Source organism: Struthio camelus, chromosome 6, assembly GCF_040807025.1.
Source record: "Struthio camelus isolate bStrCam1 chromosome 6, bStrCam1.hap1, whole genome shotgun sequence".
Classification (NCBI taxonomy): domain Eukaryota; kingdom Metazoa; phylum Chordata; class Aves; order Struthioniformes; family Struthionidae; genus Struthio; species Struthio camelus.
Window position 1 is genome coordinate 832,995 of NC_090947.1, and position 19,740 is coordinate 852,734.

General features: G+C 40.1%; 1 protein-coding gene across 8 annotated transcripts in view; it reads left to right on the top strand.

Moving 5' to 3' along the window:
- ADARB1 (adenosine deaminase RNA specific B1) overlaps positions 1-19,740 on the top strand; it is a 116,611-nt gene that overhangs the window by 70,703 nt on the left and 26,168 nt on the right. For all 8 annotated transcript variants that reach the window (XM_068947686.1, XM_068947691.1, XM_068947690.1 and 5 more), the window contains 4 exons: positions 8,105-8,219; positions 13,032-13,200; positions 13,744-13,892; positions 14,506-14,674. In XM_068947686.1, coding sequence (XP_068803787.1) covers positions 8,105-8,219; positions 13,032-13,200; positions 13,744-13,892; positions 14,506-14,674 — 602 coding nt within the window. The remainder of the gene's footprint in view (positions 1-8,104; positions 8,220-13,031; positions 13,201-13,743; positions 13,893-14,505; positions 14,675-19,740) is intronic.

A 19,740-nucleotide genomic window follows, 5' to 3' on the forward strand; every position in this document is an offset into this window, starting at 1 on the left:
TGGGCCTGATGGGGAGGCAGAGCTTCAAGTCCTTGGGTTGAACTGGACCTAGCAAGGATATGATTTTAGGTCAGTAAGTCCTGTTCCCTGCTCTACAGTGGCCTGATCATAACCTGCTTTATTCCCATCAGGTTCTTAGCTTGCTGTTAATTAAAAACATGTTTCTTCTGATAGTGCACTTATCCGTACTCCTTTGTCAACTTTGCTGATGACAGAAGAGCTGCTTATGTGGCTGTTGTAACCATGCCTGGGTGCTGGTGAAGGGGCTTGGATTCTTTAGTACATATATCACTTGTTCGTATTTTCATTGATCCACACGATATGTCAGTCCTATGTAGAGATGTGTGACTAGACTTGAAAACTCTTCTTCCTGTTTCTAGGAATGGATATAGTTCGCGCCGAGCTCTAGAGCAATGATTGAATTTTTTCTTCCAGAACCTGACATTTTTATCCGCCTCGAAACAAATTTGAGGTCTGCAAGCTATTAAAGCTCTGAAGTTGTCTAGTCAGTTGGAAAGGTTCAGAGATTTCTAATGCAGTGTATTTGAGGGTACGTCGGGAATGCCCACATAACTAGTTATTAAGCAGTTATTGTTAAGCAGCTGTTTGTACTCTCAAACAATGCACTGTCTCGTTTTTACTTCTTCCTTATGCTTATGAAGAATAACAGATGTGAAGTTGAGGATTATAGTCTTTAGGTATATATCATTTAATGAAGTGATTTCCATCTGATGTCCTTATTATCTTTAAAATGACCTGTAAAACGAGTTCATAAAACAAGATGGACTATCTCTGTGAAAAGAGAAAATTGGCATCATTGTTTTTGGAGGTGATCCAGACCGCTCAGTGGAGTAAGTTCAGAGCTGTGGCCTCTCTGCTTCCTCCGTGGCTTCCCAGACCCACCTCCAGCCTTCATTTCTGAGACATCCTGCACCATTTCATTTTGGTTGTGCCCCTTGTGACCTTTGGTAATTCCTTTGCAATAGTAAGACTGTGCTTCAGCTCTGTCAGGCTCCTTCCCTTCTGCTTGCTCCTGTCTCTCCTTCTGTGTCCTTTTTCAGAATCCTTTTTACAAAATTGAATTCAGAGTATATCCTTATTGACTGTAGAAGCCATAAAAAGGGCCACGGAGAAAAGAGTTTCCATTTCATTTTTTTAATTTAGGAGACTAGCAGTTTAAAAATATTACTATAAATTTGAGAAAATTGGCCTGTTAAACTCAGTAAGCTCAAATGTTACATATAGACTTCAGCTGTTACTATTTTTACTCTGTTTTTGTGAGACTATTTTAGAGTATGTACCCAGTATAATAATAATAATAAGCTTATTCAGGTTCCAGGAAGCATATGAAAACCGTGAAAATGATTGGCTACTACTAGCTTACTCTTTTCAAAACTTTTAAGAATCGCTGAAAAGTTTTTATGTCTGTTTCTGTCCCTCCGTCTGCAAATATATATGCAAAAAGCCTCTCTAGTGTTTGCCCAGAGAAGAGCTTTGAGGCTACTGTAGCCTTAATTTAAGGAGAATGGAAAATGTTTTCCCACGTGTAGTGTTATCTTTTCTGTCTCTGCTATACTGCCATAGCATCTGTCTGAAACTGGTTTTGCCCAGGTTGAAGCTGCCAGCGATAGACAGTGGTGGCTTGAGGATTTTCCATGCTTGTTTGAGCTGGAAATAACGCAACCAAAAAAATCTTATCTAATCTGGATCTATTCCCTGATCATAATGTAGCTAGGTAAACACTTGTGCCAGTATCACCTAGAAGGCTTATTCCCCAAAACCCAGGAGCTGAAATGGACAATAAGGAGCTAGGAAGAGTTTAACCTAGCGTTGTTCCCAAAAAAGGTGTCTTTTGAAACCACAGCTTTAAACTGTTGTACCTGAATCTGTCAGTCTTGATTACCGCAGAGGTGAGCCCAACTGTCTGCCTAGTGTTTTTAGGTGAGCAGCTGTCTCACCGTTCTGAAATACAGAGGTTGGTCAAAGTCTTTTCTGTCACAAAACTGTCCTATCGAGGTATCTCAGGATACCCCAGTCAAGTGTACCAGGAAATGCTGCAGATGATTGGACTAGAGCGTTCTCAGACATCTGACAGTAAAGGCAAACTTTTTTCCAGCTATCTTTGTTAGATGAATTAATATGCAAGTATTAAAAGTTGATTCTTCCCCTCCCCTTTTGTGATCCACGCAGACAAACACCCTTATCTAAAACATCTGCCAAAACCAGCATCCACGTTTAGTCTAAATCAAACTACTAGGCTCTTGGTTTCCCTTTCCAGAACATTATTTATGTGGTTTTGTGGTGTTTTTTGTGTTTTTGTGGTTCAGTTGGATGTGGGGGCATGGTATGTAGAAGACAGTGGGGGGGATGTATAGGCTTTGAGGATTAGTCCAGAGGAGCTCCATTTCACGTGGTGCGTGTCCATGAGGTTTGCACTTTGTATCCAGACAAATGTATTTTAACAGAGAAGTTTGAGGGAAACTGTACATGGTTGTGTTCCACACTTGCATATTTAACAAGCACTCTTTCTTCAATGTGATATTTTGTCAGGGACGATTGAGCAATGTCATTTAGTCAAAAATTACACTTTCCTGAAAGTTTACCAGTCTCTTGCAAGCATTAATATACGGCAAAGATATTCTGAAATAATAATACTCATTGCTAAAAAAAAGAACCAGCTTTTATTGGGAGCTCGTGATTAGACGTGCGTGGCTATGACAATTAATCCCTTAAATTCCCTGTCACATAAGCTCATATTTACATACTCTCCCGTAAGTTAGCTGCTCCTTTCTAATCTCTTCTGTGACAGAAGTGAATTTGAAGTGTCTCTACTAGGGTACTCCACTCTTGACAATATGGCTACTATGCTGTAGCCCCTATGACAGATAGATAAACAGAAAGAAAACAGTGCTGATTTTTTTTTTTTCTTTATTCTTTAGGATTCCTCTTCCCCTGCCCCAGCATCAGCAAAAGTGCCTAAGGAGAAAAAGTGACCGATAGGCAATAAAAACAGGACATCTGGTTTTTATCTTGTGTTTAGCATGAATGAAGTGCTTGTCCTGGATTACTTCCTCCTTGCTTTCAAGGTCACTGGAGTGATCATCTGTTCTGGTTGCATGACTCTGCAGAACTAATGAGCCAGCACATTTCTAAGCTCTTCTGAGGAAAGTTACTGCTTCTTTGAAAAAGCAATATACTAGGGATCTGTCTCTCATCAGTGGCAGAGGCCGTCTCCTTGAGCTGCTCAGCCAGCCCTGTCCCTGTGGTTTGCATGTTTCTGAGACATGAAGATGATGATAAGAAAGCAGGCAGCAAAAGTTTCAGATGAATCAGATTGCTTATGTCATAAATAAAGAGTTTTTGACCTACAGTGTTATGGGAAACGGTGAGATGTTTTTTTTTTTGCCATGACCATTATAGTTTCAGTAAAATCTCAGTTGGTGGACCTTTTATTGCTTTTTTTAAAATTTATTTTGAAGGGCAGACAAATGGGCAAGTCCTAGGAGACTGCCATTATTGCTAGACTTGAGTCCTCATCTAATGAGAAGATTTCCAATAAATTTATTGATAAAAGCCTGTCTATTCTGTAATTGTCGAATGTAATCTAAAGCAAATAAATGCTCCATCTTTCCTGGTGGAAGTCAGGTGGGAAAAGGCTTTGAGATGCTGTGTGGAAGTGAGTGGCCTGTCTGGCGTATTCAGAGCGGTGAGAACAATCTGAAATACAGGGTGAAGTAGTGCAACTTTGCGGGACTTGTTCTTTGTCATACTGCTGCTCTTCTGCATGCCTAAGGTACATCCGGAGAAACATGTTCATAGGTGAGGTGATATCTTTGTTGAGGTGATTGGAAAAGCCTCATGAATTTTGAGCACAGATTCCCTTCAATGACCTCCTGAGCCGTAGCAAAGTCCACATTAAATGAGTAAATAAATAGACAGAAGTGCTCTTAAAGGATCTACTATTTTAATGGAATAGCCCATCTGAAAGAAAAGGATAATTCACATCTAGTTTATTGGGTAAGTATTCTTCAGTTTCAAACCTGCACAGACCAAAATCTTAACAACTTAATCTACAGACATTTGATAGTGTTTTATTTCTCAGCATGCACCTGTTTCTATGCAGCTTGGATATCATATCCATAACACCTTTAATACATTAACCTGTTTCTTTGAGTAAAATTCTTTTCTTTTTTCTCTCCCCCGCAGTTTCTTCTGTATTGTTAGCATCTCTAGTGGACATTTTTGTCTAGCTTGAGTTCTGCTTAGTTCTTCTTATCAACAGTCTCCAGTGTCTTATTTTGTAATTCATTCAAGCATTTTTAGGTTTCTTTGCCAGCAGCTTAGTTCCACATTGTTTGAGATGCAGCCCCATCCTTCTGCAGACGCTTGCATTTTTCCCAGAAAGACTCACTGTATTCTCATTTGTATACCAACACTGCAGTATTATCTACTTCGCCAATTATGTAAGAAATAATCTTGTCAGAAAACGCTAATATATCCATCACATATGTGAGCATTCCACCCAATTACTTGTTGAGTACCTATCAGAGCCTGTAATACTCTTTTATCAGCAGTACTGGCAGATAACTTGTCCATGGGTTTCTTCCCAGAAATGCATGGAAGTTTGAGTTACCACTCCATGACAAACAAATCTCATCAAACCAGCGCGGGTTCCCGTAGGAAGTGGAGAAATTACACGCCTCTGCAGATCAGCCTCCCTTTAGCCAGCTAGACTGAGGAGCTGCAAAAGAAAGCTATGTTCAGTGATCCTGAAAGAAGCATTTTTGTACCTTTCCCTTTTACTACTGTTGATTTTTGGCTCAGGGTTTCGGAATCACCGTTTCTGATGTGTGGCATTTTTATGTAGCCCAGTGTTCGAGAACACTCCTTCAGACGAAACTTAATTTTCTCAGAGAAGGAATAATCCATACTGTTTATTGCCTGAGCAGCAAGCCTTCCTGGCATGCTGATACTTTGATTCAATATGCTGTCCCTGAAGCATATCTTCTGCTTGTGGATCAGGGTGCATCTGCATTTGGAGAAGTTTTTTGCTACTTCTGCCAAAAATACGTTCTCTTATAACATTAGTCAGCATGTTTATACGTTGCCTGATAGCTGGTCAGCTGTGAGCCACAGTCTCCTGGAAGCTCCAGTATGTCTGATGTAAAGCATAGTAGAAAAATAAGTGTGACATTATAGAAATGAGAGCATAAAACTTGCAGCTAGGAAGTATTACCAGCAAACTATGCAGTGAGTTTATGGCTAAAGCATTGGAATGGGACTCTGATCTTGGTTCAGTTCTTTTCCCTGCAGTGGTCTGCCATGTAGCTGTAGGCGGGTTAATTGTTTAAGCTGTGTGTGTCTTAAATTTCCGTTTCTAAAACCAAGATGAGTATAGAACTGTGACATTCATTGTTTTTCTCTTGTGTATTTATTTATCTTATGGTCCTTTATCCTGCTAAGTTTAACTCTTACTTACTACATTATGTAAGTACCAGGACTAGCACAATTAAACACAGATTTTGTGCTGTTTGATCATGATGCTATTTTAGCACAGATTCTGACAGAATTGTGGGTGCGATGTTAGAAATACTTTGTTTGAAAATTAATGCAAGTCCACACATATTGCTCTGAATGAGCCTGAGTTTCTGGAAAGTTCTCAAATTTATTAATAAGAGCTTCTGAATTCAAATCTGTTCAAATGGAAAGAAAAGTCATAGCTGTAGTGTTGTGAGTCTTAAAACTGCAAATTGTGCAATGCAAAACACTGACTGAAGCTTAGTGTAAACGTGACCTCAGTCACCACTGACTGCTAGTCGCTATCTCCAGGAGGATTCTGGAGAAAGCCGTTGAGCTCTGACATTATGACACATGAGCTGTAGTTATTTCCTCCTTGGCTGCTAAAGTGCTCCCAGAAGGAAGTTAACATTGAGAATTCCTTCACGTTGTTTCCAGGCTGTCAGCTCTTAGAAGCATTACAAAGGAGATGGTGGTGAGTAAAGCTGACAGTCTTGCAGCCCTCTGGTTTTTTTTTTTTTTTTGACCCTGGCAGTCTGTTTTTAGATCTGATTGTTTAAGTTTTTGTGTAGATTCAACTGGATCCCTCCAAGATCTGTGTACTGTTGCCCATCAGCACCGTTGATTTGCCTTGGGCCCTGTCTTGGAAGGAAGACACAGTGATTTTCTTCCGTTACTGAAAGGGCTCGAAGGTAGTTTTTAAGCAGAAACTTCTCAATCCCAAGAGTCCTTTTGGGCTTGATTTACTTGGCCACGCACATATTTAGCACCACATTAAATGCTCTTGGATAAAGAAGACCTCTGCATAGCGCTGGCAGATACGGCAGAGGACCTGTGCTCTTCTGGAGCCTCGTGTGCCAGGTGGTTACTGCAGAGCATCTTGGGTGCTGCTGGGGGCCAACACGTGGACAACCAAACCGAGTTCTTTATGCCTGAGAGTCCAACAATGGGATTTGGCTCCAGACTGTAGAAAGCTGCACACAGTCAAAAATATTAAGCCTAGGTGTCTTTGTGTTTAAGAATCTCTGCGCTCCCATTACAGTCAATGGAGAGCTAATCAGTGAAGTCTGGAGGGCTGCTCAGCCAGTCAAATACAGCCATCTGGGTAGGGAGATCTGAACAGCTCTGAACAGTGCACTGTGTTGCCTGCATCTCTGTTGACTGTAACGAGAGCTCAGCTAGCAGATGCCAGCTCGACACCCACCTGCAGGTGTCTGTGGTCTGGACTGGATTCCCTCCTCAGCTCTCAATTTTCCCTCTCTTTCTGCATCCTGATGCTGATCCTGGTGGGAGATGGGTGAGAGTAGACTGCCAGGTCTTCCATGCTAGCTTTGGGCTTCTTTCTTCATGCCTGGGTGGTGTGATGATGTCTGAAACAGCTCAGTCAGCCTTAAAGGGCCTGTTTTTATGGGCATTCCTACTTCCTCTAAATAACTACGCCTAAGAGAGTTTTTCTCTTTCTATGTGTATCTAGATTACAGCTGTTTCTTTTTGAACATGTAACTTGCCATACTCAGCCATTTCTTTTGGAATAAATAACTGTACTGCACGCTGCTGGGGTATTGCGCTTCATGGAGTGCCTGTGAAAACCACTTAGCAAGTACCAAGTACAGCCATTAACACAGTACTTTTCCTCAAAAGCAATGCTGTTGCATGGTTTGCCCTGGTTTTCAGTTTCTTTTCAGGTGAAAATTCAAGATTTTGATTTTCACTCATCTCCTCTAGCTGTTGTGGTTCCAGCTGCCTTAAGAACATCAGGTGAGATTAGCTGAAATGTTGAACTGAACCATCGGCAGAGTTCAACAAAAGCAGGACGGGTATTTTGAAGTTTCCCTTAATATTAGAAATTATTCACCCTTGCAATATGACCTATGTTGCTTGCCAACTCTGTTGGCAAATTACAAGGCTATATCTATTATTCACGTTTTCCTGAAGGTGAGAGAGATGAATCTTCCTAATTTTTGATGGCTTATTTTAGGTTATATGTTGATGTTTTCCGTTCCTAAATTTGCATATGTCTTGAAAAAATAAAAATATAAAATGTAACTACTTTTGAAAATAGCTTCATTCTTAATTATGTAATAACTATATAATTAATTCCATTGTTATAAAAGATTTGTATGTTGGTTTGAAGAGACTGAATTTTGCACTTCAATCCTCTTGTCAGGTCCGATGTTTAGGATACTGAAATGATGTGTTTTGAGGTTTGAGCATGAAAATATTGACTCATCTGTCTATTCAGTTGTTCTCATAAGCCCCAAATGTTCATCATGATCATGAACATTAGCTACGTTGATTCTTGGCTTATGGCTTTCTGACCCTGTTTTTACAGATGCAGAGCACACAGAGCTCCCTCCAGTTTAGCATACAGAGAGCTATGAGAGTTCATTATACCTGAAAATTGGACCCTAGATACTTCACTGACGCACTGCAGACACTTGAAAGTCTTTATCGATTTTTTAAAAATGAATGAAACAAACTCTTAATCTATTATGTCAAATATTGAAAGTGCAAATCTTTATAACCTAATGCTATCATTTTTTGTTATTTGTTTAATTTCCTAATGTGCATTTCTGTAATTCTACAGGTTTTAGCTGATGCTGTTGCACGCTTGGTTGTAGACAAATTCAGTGATTTGACAGAAAATTTCACATCTCCGCATGCACGTAGAAAAGTCCTTGCTGGAATTGTCATGACAACAGGTAAAATATATACATAGGAAAATACTGCTTTAACTGCTTGTATATCAGGACTCTGGATGTATTCTAAGAAATTGTATCTTCTTTCTTCAGTCGACCAGTATTGAAATATATTACTGTTTAATCTTCCAAGTGCCTTAGATACAACAATTCAGTCTTGGCTAAATGTGATTACAGGAAAATTATACCTGCAAATACTTCTTTATCCACAAAGTTCCTATATTCTGTATAGGCAGAGATGTCTGAAACTTCTGAGATAATTGAGACTTCTAATTGAGACTTCTGAGATAAATCATATTCTATAAAATACATATATCTTTTAAAATTAATTATGCATCCTTTTGACAATAAATGTAAACATAACATTCACCACATTAGTCGCGTAGACAGTGTCCTCTCTTTTGGCATAAAATGTTAAAAATTACAGTTGCTTTCCAAGTCCTTAGGACTGTGCACTTTATTTCGTTATTCTTGCAGTATTTCTCTCTTGCTGCTTAGTGTCTCAGTCATTTTAGTAAAAATACTTGAAGAAAGCAGCTTGTTTCAGCAGCTGACACGAGTGTGCATGAACAACCAGCAGCAAGATCGTGGTTCTGTGATTGCTCACATGAGATCTGTGCTCTGCCAGATCGCTCGGACCAAAAGTGAAATTTCACCCTAAGCTGATCTGCATCCATGCTGCTGCTGAATTTTTCCTTAGGTTAAGATTTATCTTTGCTTTTAGGGCAGTTGGGCACTTGATTGGACTAAAGTTCCTTTTGGACCTGTCATGAAATACCCTATTAGCTGTACAGGTCAGAGCAAGATCAGAGATGAGTGCACAGCCACGTTTCTGCTGAACAGTCTCTATGCAGTATGTGCTGTGGGCATATTTCCTGCTACCTCCCATAGCATAATAGCCTGCCTTTGCTATTGGGGCACCGCCAGCCCTTTCCCACTGTGGGATATTCACAGGGGCCTCCCCCACTGAGCAAACATTTTGTTTCTGAGGTTCAACGGTGCTAGTTGGGGTAGGTAGTAGTAATCACATACTCTAGGGACAGGAGAGTAACTAGGGGATGTTTGGCCCAAGCTCTGTCACAAGCTGTCAACACCAGAAAAGGTGTCAGGAACAGATGACATTGCTCTGGTGACTGCTCTGATTATTTGCAAGCACCTTCAGAGGGGCACTGTGACACCGCTCTGTGTCACCAGAAGCATTTCTTCACTTAAGCCCAGTATGTTTTTCTGCAGTTACTGCACGCTCCAGGGTAAGGATAGTTTGGGATGTGGCAGGTATAACCAGCCAGCTGGTCTAGAGGCATGTGCAGCAGTGCTAGGTTTCCCTTTGATGCTCAGGACTAGACAGCATGCTCAGGAGGGAGAAAAAAAAAAAAAAAAGACAGCCAAGAGCCTTGTGGCAGCCTTGGTCAAGATCTGTATGCAGGGAGTCTTCTGGGTGCCTCTGATTCAGAAAGGTCCTGGTTTCTACAAGCCTCCTCTCCCACAATGTTTGGATTCTTCTCCTCATTTCTTCCAAGGAGATTACTCTATAACAAAGGATAGTCCCACATACTGCTTCACAGAATTTTTGAGGTATCCAGGGGCTTTGCCCACATCTCAGTTTTAGGTGCACCCAGGCTTCTTGCAGTTGGGGCAATTTGTCCGTGATTATTCTTGTCCTCTTTGTGGGCTCATCACAATCTTTTCCAGACCTCTAAGATTCACGATTGTGTGCATTCAGGGGGCTGCTGCTGTGAAGGTAGTGGTCCTTGGGCACTCAGTGCTGACCCCTCATATCTGGCTTTCCCCAGGACCTGAGCATGTCCAATACCTGGGCCTGGCTCCTGCTGGCGTCTCAATGGGCTGCATCTGTGAATCCATCAGACAAGCAAGTGGAACTGGCAGAAGGGCTGATGGCTTAACTGGGCAGGACCTAGCAGAGAGAGGTGTGCGTGTACGTTAGCAAATTGGGCACTGCTTCTATCAGAGTGAAGGTTTTGTACAGATTGCTGCCAGTAAAGTTCAACTGCTTTGCCTCAGGTGGCAATGACCTTTTCAGTCTGGTATTATGCATCCTAACCATAAACCTAGGAGACTACACTGGTAAATGCAAGAAACAGCTTAAAAGCCTGGCAAGTATAAGAGAAGGAAAAGTTATGTTTTTCACCATTTAAAAAATTAATTTAAAAAATAATTAAATATCTTTAGTGCCCAAAGAGATCATTCTACTCTAACCTTTATGATGTCCCAAATTCTTGCAAAGCGTTATGAGATCCATAAAGTAAATAGTTTGGTTCTAGTACAAGTGCTTGAACATAAGCTCATCAAAGATTCCTTCCATGCACATACTTTGCACTCCAAGTAAATACAAAAGTATAGGTGGGGTAAAACCGTTTCCCAAAATCTGTCCAGTGAGATATTACTAGTGTGAATCATGATGGTCTGTCTGTGAAAAACGTGCTGTAGTTTTATTTTAGAATATTGTAGAATATTGAAGAAGTTGTTACTGTAACTATAGTCCTGTGTGTCCAAAATTCCCAAAGGAGCCATATGCCCAAAGAATCCAAAGCCTTAATTAACATGTGAATACGTTTTGATTAACCAAAGAAATAACTTTACACATTATTAGAAAACGGCTTTGTATGGCTGTGTTAAGTAACTGGGGAATCTCTAGAACTGGGTGACCTGCATGCCCAGCCTTATCGAACAGCTTCCCCAGACATGAGACACTGAATATCCCAAACAGGAATGTGGTTGGCCGTGATGACTTGTAGCAGGGGAACCTGTGCCAGCTTGTGCTGCTGAGGGCCAACAGGGCAACTACTGAAGTTTTCATAATGTCACTGTTCCCTTCATAAATATCCACCTGGATTTGACGCATTCCCTGTATTAGACCTCAGAAAAATGCTAGGAAATTTCTACACACATTCAAAGTTTTCAGATTAAAAATAGCCTCTAAAAAGCCATGGTGAACACACAAGGAAGAGAGATACCTGTTGCAGCACTGTGGAATCAGGAGGACTTGGGCTGAAGACTTTGTCTGATACTTTCATTTCACTAGACCCCTTTCTTTTCTTTTAAAAGCACCGAGTTTTTGATCTGCTGTTTGTTTTATTTGAACATTTGTTCTCTTGGTGGTTTGGTAGATAACAAGAAAATAAATTCTATCAAAACGTCAGCTGACTGAAAGGAACTTTGAACTAACAAGTTGCTGTAGTTAGTGACTCTAGTAAAGCATTTGGCAGAAATATATGTTTAGAAAATACAGAGGCTGTATGTTTTGCTGCAGTATCTGGGACGAGACTTCCACCTGTAGCAGGTACGTATAACGGAGGAGCCCCACCAGCGAGCTGGTTATGGTTCCTGATTCTCAAGTCATCGACTGTGTTAACGTGTTCCACACGTTAGGCTTTATTTCTGCTGATGCCGAGGTGGTGAAGCAGCTCCCCACTTCTCTTCCTTGGTTTTACCTCAGCCCTGTAGGAGGGCAGGGGGCAGCTGGGCTCATATTCGTTTTTGCTAAGGCTGTACTTTTGCTAGGATTTATTTCATCATGAGTGAGTGACAGCTCAAACAACCCATCCTGTTCTGTGCCACTCGTTCCCTTATTATTTACTTATTCTGCCCCTTATATTGGCACTGACATAGGGCGACCAGGTGGTGAACATTACTAGGGCACTGAATTGTGTTCAGAACAACAGCTGTTTTCCTCATCCAGCTCGCCGTGTATGTGCCCAGAGTTGTGCCAGCAGTACAGGAGTCTGAACAAGCCATTTGAGAGTCGTGGAGTAGGTCTGGCTAAGCTGACGCAGCTGTGGACGGGACGTACATCACATCTAGCTGTACGTTTTACCTGGCTCCCTCTGTATAGGCACCCCTAGGAACTGATCTCACATTAAGGGTAGGATCCTAAGCCTTAGGTGCCCAAAGTCCAGTTAAATCTCTTTTGAGGTCGGTGCGTAGAATGTGGTTTTTCTGCTTTTACTTACCCTAATAACTGTTCTGTGGCAGGAAAATAGCAGGGGGCGTTTGGCAGGGCTGGCCGCTTTCTGCCTCTGCTGATCAAGCGTTGTGAACTTTGAAGGAATTAGCTTGTGGCTTGATGGTGCTTTTTGCTCTGTTTTGCTAGAGGGCTGTAACATTTTGGACCTGCCTTTCTGAATTCCTCGTACAGCTGACCTTTATTGTTTTTGACAGATATTTTTCTCTACATAAAACACAAAATGTTTTTTAAAGTTTTCACATCTAATTATATTGTGCAGAACTACTTAATATCAAGAACTACATCTCTGGAAATGTTATACTACTGATAAGCTTTTCAGTGGTTTAAGCATTTAATTTTTCTTCCTACTCTAGTTTTACTTTTCCTATTGTTGGCTTAGTACTCAATCATGATGTGTTGGTTTTTAATAAATCAGTGCCTTTTAATAAGACAAATTTCTAAAGTCACTGTGGATATCTGCATATGTGGCCAAGAGGTACATGCTGGAAACTAGCTGGTTGACCGTGTCTCAGAAAAAAGCACTCTCTTTGGAGTTCAGGCTTTAATATCGCTTCCTGAAACAGCAATATTTTCCTTGCAAGTTTTCAATTACTGACTAGTCTCTGACATGAAGAATCTGCATGCACCACACACCATACTGGTATAGCTATAGGGGGGATAGGTCGGAGTGAAGCCTTTACCGTGTAGAAAGTATTGGAAAAAGAACCGTTTTTTTAAAAGGAAAACATAGGCAGAAGCATTGTTTGAATTTTGCGGGGAAAAACAATCTCTTGCTAGATTGTTTGTGATTTTAATTGCTGAGATTAAAATTTTGAAATGTTATTTTGCAGGTACAGATGTGAAAGATGCCCTGGTAATAAGTGTTTCTACAGGAACAAAATGCATCAATGGTGAATACATGAGTGATCGTGGTCTTGCGTTAAATGATTGCCATGCGGAAATTGTATCTCGCCGGTGCCTGCTTAAATTTCTATATACACAACTTGAGCTTTATCTAAGGTAAGCTTGAGAGAAAGAGACCATGAACTGACCACACAGAACTGGAAAGCTGTCTTAAACGCTTGTCTTACAGCTATTTGAATGCGAAGCAATTGTCCTGAAATGCCCTGCTGAAACAAACTAGTATGTGAAGTAATATCTCTTACTTTACAATATGTAACTGAAAACTTACGCCATTTCCAATAAAGTATGACTTTAACAAAACGTGTATTCAGCTAGGTGCGAACCTTGGGAGGGGAACACGGGAAAAAAAGGGAATCTTTGTAAACTCTAAACATGTAAATCAAAGTGCTCTCAAGTGAGCTAACAAATATGTGATGTTTTATTTCCTGATAAGCCTCTGAAAGTTCACTGGGAATGTCGAGGGCTCTCTTTGTCTTGTCTGTAGTGTCTTTTCATTCTGTTATTTGTAATAACTGTTAGAGTTATATTATAAACACTTCTAGACAAACTGTAATCATTTTAATGTTTGTTAAGACTGACCAGTTTCTATTACTTACATATTTATTTCAGTTTTGACTATAGCTTTCTTCTCTGTTTCAGCAATAAAGAAGATCAGCAAAAATCCATTTTTATCAAATCTGAACGCGGCGGGTTTAAACTGAAGGAGAATGTGCAGTTTCATCTCTATATCAGTACATCTCCTTGTGGCGATGCTAGGATTTTCTCACCACATGAAGCAGCACAAGAGGGTATGACAGCAGTCGTATTGAAGCTATGGAGTCTAAAGTATATTTGATCACATACAAGCAGCACAGTTAGAATTTGGGTATCTTCTTCCCTTTTTGTATAGATATGTGTTAGAAAAAGGTCTCTCCAGGAAATCTGAGCAATTTTTCCTGTATCATGGAAGGAAGGTATAGGCAGATCAACCATATGGTCTTGAAGAGGCTGAAAACAGTAAAGATAAGCCATTGTGTCAGCAAGTATGCTTACAGAACTAACCAGGCCATTTTAATATTGCTGTCTCTCAGTAGTTGTTGTCTGCGTGCCCATTTCTTGATCTGCTGATTGACTTCGTTCTAATACTATAATGGGCAGAGTAGAATTTAAGAACTACCTGCTGCATTAATTAATTGTTCCTTCATGGAAAGCTTAGTTTAATTGCAAATGCATTTTAGAAGACACTATGTGCAAGAGATGTGTTTGATGCTGTAGCTAAATTGAAAGGAGCAATAGAAATCGTTATGCACATTAGCAAATATGCAGGCAAGTGTCTTTAATTGACTCATCTTATTTTAATGCCATATGTAAAATATATTGAGAATATTTCTGAGCTGATGGTGAGCAATTTTTGCCATGTAGATCAAGGGGACAGACATCCAAACCGCAAAGCAAGAGGACAGCTACGGACAAAAATAGAATCTGGGGAAGGGACGATTCCTGTGAGATCTACTACCACTATCCAGACGTGGGATGGAGTATTGCAAGGAGAACGGCTACTTACCATGTCATGCAGCGACAAGATAGCTAGGTGAGACATTAATAATTGCTTTCTGCAGTATTATTTTTTTATTGCTGAATAAAAAAGGAGGGTGTGCATGACACGTGCAGTGAAAGTGCAGGTTATTGATAGATTTCACTTCCTAGGTTTAGTGTTGGGGGAGGCTATAACTATTGCTAAAGCTCTGATTCTTCACCTGTGATTGCTGTCAGACCTTCTGCTGGCTTCATAGGTGAGATGGAAGAGTTATCTGTCATTCCAGCCACCTAAAGTCAGGTCAGCTTTGTTTTGTATTTATATCACTGGAAAATATCAGAGGATTTTTTTTTTTTTGCCTAACGTAATATGGCATTAGCAAAACAGTGCAATAAGTATATTACACAAGTCATATTGGATAACTTCCTCTGATGTATTTACATCCTTGTATATTAGAGAGACATATGTGTTCCATGGATGGGTTTAAAATTATATTGTTTCACACAGGGAAAAAGCGTTGCAGTTAAAAACATGTTAATTGATGGGCACTTTTAAATTTTAACTTAAAATGATTTAAATTTTATTTGAAATATTTTTACTTAAATGGCTGAACTGTAATTAAAATAATTTGTTTTCTAACATTAATTCTTTTATTTATATTTATCTGATTTATCCTTTTATCTGATTTATTATTTAATTTTTAAGATTTTTTTTTTTTTTAGTTGGGAGTAGACAAAAGATTCACTCAAAATTTAGCAACAGTGTCCTTTAAACAGTATCAGAAGCATGGGAGAATTGCTAGAAAAGTGTAGCATGATTTTTCAGAACGAGCCTGTGTGTTTTCAGCCTCTCTACCCTTTTGCAAAATATGTAAGAGAAATGCCAAGTTTTTCAGCTGATGATTTTTTATTTATTTTTTAATTAAAATAGCTATGCAATTTTTGTCAAGTCACAGTTAGTTTGATTCAAAATTTATTAAGCATATTTTAACAGAGAAAATAAGTCAGAACTTATTTGTTGTACACTGTGTATACCAAATTAGTGATACAGGGAGAAGGTTACGTAATTGTTTTTTTTCCTTTAGTCTTGTCTCAGGTAATCAGCATCTCTACTGAATGAAGAAGACACATTACTTTCTTATTTTAAATCCTTCTGACATAAATGGCCAGGGCCTTTTTGAAGTTAGGATAGTGGATTGTTGAAAAGTAATTCTATAAAAATGGCGTTTAAATTACTTTTAGAATATTATCAATAATTCACCGAACAGATTTGCCAGCTTCACGTCAGTGACTTCTCTCAGCCGTCCAATATGGTAATCATGCTGCATTCGTTTGATGACTTTTATCACGTCATCATTGCTATTAGTGAAAATAAAAAATACAGTTATTAAGCTAGAACACATTTGACTATTTTGTTGATTTTGTGTGATGCAGAACAGAATCCATCTCACGCTTGCGTAGCTAGCTGTCACCTCTCCTTGGGGCTAATGGGAATAATTTTGTTTGTGCCAGTGAAGGAAGCAAATAGAATCCTTTGACACAGAGCAAAGACTATATGACGGGTAAGGAGGCCCAAATTTTCATATTCTTTTTTCTTTTTTTTCCTCCTCCTTTTTTTTCTTTCTCTCTCTCTCTTTTTTTTTTTTTTTTACATTTCCCTGACACTTATGATCATGTTTTATCCATTTAAATTTGAAAGAATGCATTGCTATGTAGTTTCCAATATTCAGTACTACAGAATGACTTAGCCCTTTCAGGTGTCACTGAATTTTCAGTCAGACTAAATATCTTGCTCCTATGGCACAGAAATAATTCCTTTCATAAAGCATACTGAGTACCTCTTAAGTCAAACTCGTGGTCAAAGCAAAGCTTTATTTTGCTAAATACTGCCTTTCTTTGCACGATAAATCTTCTAGCCTAGACAATATGTGGGTAAATTCTCTTTGTGCAGGCTTACTTGGGGAATCCAGTGTATTCAAATTATTGATTTGTGAACACCCCCCCCCGTATAATTCAAGCCTCCGAGTGCTTTGTTGCAACCTGTTGTCTACCCTTCCTGAGCCAGTTAGGAACGTCTAGGAGCTTGCAACCTTTCTGTTATACTTCTCCTTTCCAACGAAAATTGCTGACAAGTACAGGCTCTCCAGTGGCTGCTTTCCATTAGGGTGGAGTGCCAAGCCCACCGGTAGTAAGGGAATGAGCTCTGATATTCACCTGTGAGCTTCCTCTGGTTTCTCTTTAGGTGCTGCCTGCATGTTTGCAAACTTAAATTCCCTAAACTCTGGGTTGGACTCTACCGTGGACTGGGAAAGACTCATGAAATGGGTTTGGGTGGTAGAATGACATTGGTCTGCTGTTTTCCTCCAGAGAACTCAGCTCGCCTTTTCTTCCCTGGCTTCTCCAGTGGCACTCAGCACTCCTTACTCCACCAAAATATCCTCCTGAAGGGACAGTCCTACTGTTCTCTGTCAGTCTTCTTGTATTATCGCAGTGGTAAAGGCAAGGTGGAGTTTTAGCTCCTCTTCCCAGTCAGCTGGGAAGTGAGAGAGCAAGAAGTGGTGAAACAGCTCTGTAGATCTTGCCTCAGAAAATCCTAACTTTACTATGACTGCTCACCTCCCTCTGTTCTCACTTTTGTAACCTTCTTTCACCTCGTGCTTGTGTTAGAAGAATGCTAGAGAAATAGGAAAAAAGACAAAAATAATAATGAAGCCTGAAAGTTCTGCTTTAGGGAGGAAGGAGCAGCAGGGGGTCCCTGCCAGGGCACCAAACTCTAACCTGTGGTGATATCGTGTGATGTAAAACTGGAGAACAGTAAAAGGCCTATGTATGTAACGGTAAATGTAAGCCCGCCTTGGATCAGAAGCCTTAGAACTGGATTATTCCTAATGTGTTGAGTGCATGCTGTCATTCCAGGGCAGTGTTAAAATGATTTCTATGACCAGAATAATTGATTTGGGACATTAATATACACAGATTTGTTTTAAATGTATCTTGAATTTGTTCCATGTATGTGTATTTTTGCTTCAAAAGAAAATTATTATTTCTGATAATCTGTTGGGTGACAGAAAACCACATGCCTACGCATTGGCCTTTTCTTGTCTTGTATTTATTCAGAGTAGATCTGAGTGGAAGTTCCTAACTCATTCTTTATGTCCATCTCTTGGATGGCTTTTTCTTCTTGGCTCCACCACCTAGGTTTCTGGGACTGATGAGGTTGAACAAACGCATCCTAAAATCCCTTGCCTGCTCACTAAAGGCTGTATATTCTGCAGTTAGACTCATGCTCATCCAGTATTTTTCCAGCTTGAAAGTAGTTTCTGAAAGGAAAGCTTCACAACTGAGTTAGTATGATTTCTGAATAGCAACAGCTAGAGTAATCTTTTCATCAGTTCTCAACAGAAGTAACAGTGGTCTATTTGAATCTATTAATTCTGATATGTGGTGACTATGTGACACCTAGATTAAAAAACCTAAAGGAAGTGAAAGGGCACAGCTACCCAAGATTCAGTATCTAAGCCCTAACCAGTCAAATCAGTGACCTGAGTCCTGACCCAGGCTTGGTGGTATGCAGCAAATCCAAGCAACACCAGAAAAGATGGAGCAAGTAAGTCAGAGCGTTGTGGTTATCAGCTTAGATTCAGCTGCAGCTTTCGGATCGAGCTAACTGAAAATGTGACCGCAGTATAAATAAAAAGATCTTTGCAAGAAATGCTACTGTCAAAGACCACAGGCTTCTGGCATTAGTTGATTTATAGTGTGGGCTGCTAACTGAGCCACTTGCACTAGAAAAGGAAAGAAACTCTGACTGCATTCCGCATGCGGATGTTGCTGCCTGTTGGTGCTGTGGCTTGTGAAAGGAATGCACTGTTCGTAGAGATTCAGTTAATCTCTTGGACAAGGAAGCAAAGAGAAATCAGGCATTTAGATCTGATCAAAAGAGAAATGAAAAAGTAGTTAGATGAAATGAAGTTTGCTGCAGTGTGCTCTGGCTTTTCCTTCTGCCAGTTAATGAAAGCAAAGTCCAGCTAGTGTGAGTCCAGATTTAACTTGAACAGCAGGAGTGTCCCTGTGGGTGAATGATGAACCACGGTGAATGGCGAACATGGCCACTGTGATGAGGCAACAAATGAGCATGCTAAGAGCCAAATGCTCGTCACTGGGATACAGGAGTTCCCTTTCCATCAGATTCACTTCTGAGAGGGAGGTGAAGACTAACCCAGAGGGTTCTGCAAGCATCTCTGGGGATGATGCCAGCCTTAAACTTGGTGGGCTGACTGATCATAGCAGTCACAGAAAGTAGAAACAAGCAGAAAAATCATGAATACAGCTAGTGCAAACACTAGCATCTTCCTTTCAGCGATAGCCAGCAACACTGAATCTAAAGGTTCCTAAGTTTGCAAGGTAGGAAGCAAGTCCTCTCACATGTTGGATGCACAATCATCCAGAGGGGCTGTTGGTGCACAGGGCGATTCAGAAGGCCTCGAAATGTTTTTGGTGTCACAGGAGGCAAAACCTGCCTTTGAGATTACTACCCGAAACAGCTGCCATCTGGGCTGCAAGCCTTTGTCACGGAGGAGGGCAGAAGATTCGTGTGACAAGGGAAAACACTTTCTGAGGCTAGTCTGACATCTTCTCACATCTTGCAGCTTGCCCCAAACCCTCCCAGAGAGGAGTGCCCCAGAAGATACAGCATGCCACTTACTTGTTCTTTCGCTGCATTTTTTGCCTTTTTTTTGAAGAAAGGAGATCTGACTGAGACCTGTGAAAACAGAAATTAAATTGCCTGAAAATACAGTTCTTACTTTGCATTATATAAGATTTCCATCCTTAGTTCCTTGCCATTGGGTGCAAGTAAAAGCTTGACATAAACAAAATGTCTACTAAATCATTTCCCTTTTTTCTCACGTTTTGTAGTCTATCATAAATGTAGCTTCATTTTTCAAATTAAAATTCATTTTGGTAGTTGCAGAAGATTTGTTTTCCTGTGATAAGTTCTGACACCAATTCCATATGCACCGTTTTAAATGCAATGGATAGTGACTCAGCTCTTGCATACTTCTGTTTGCATAAAAATAAATGAGTGGTACTGAGACCTCTGATATTAACGTCATGCTTTAT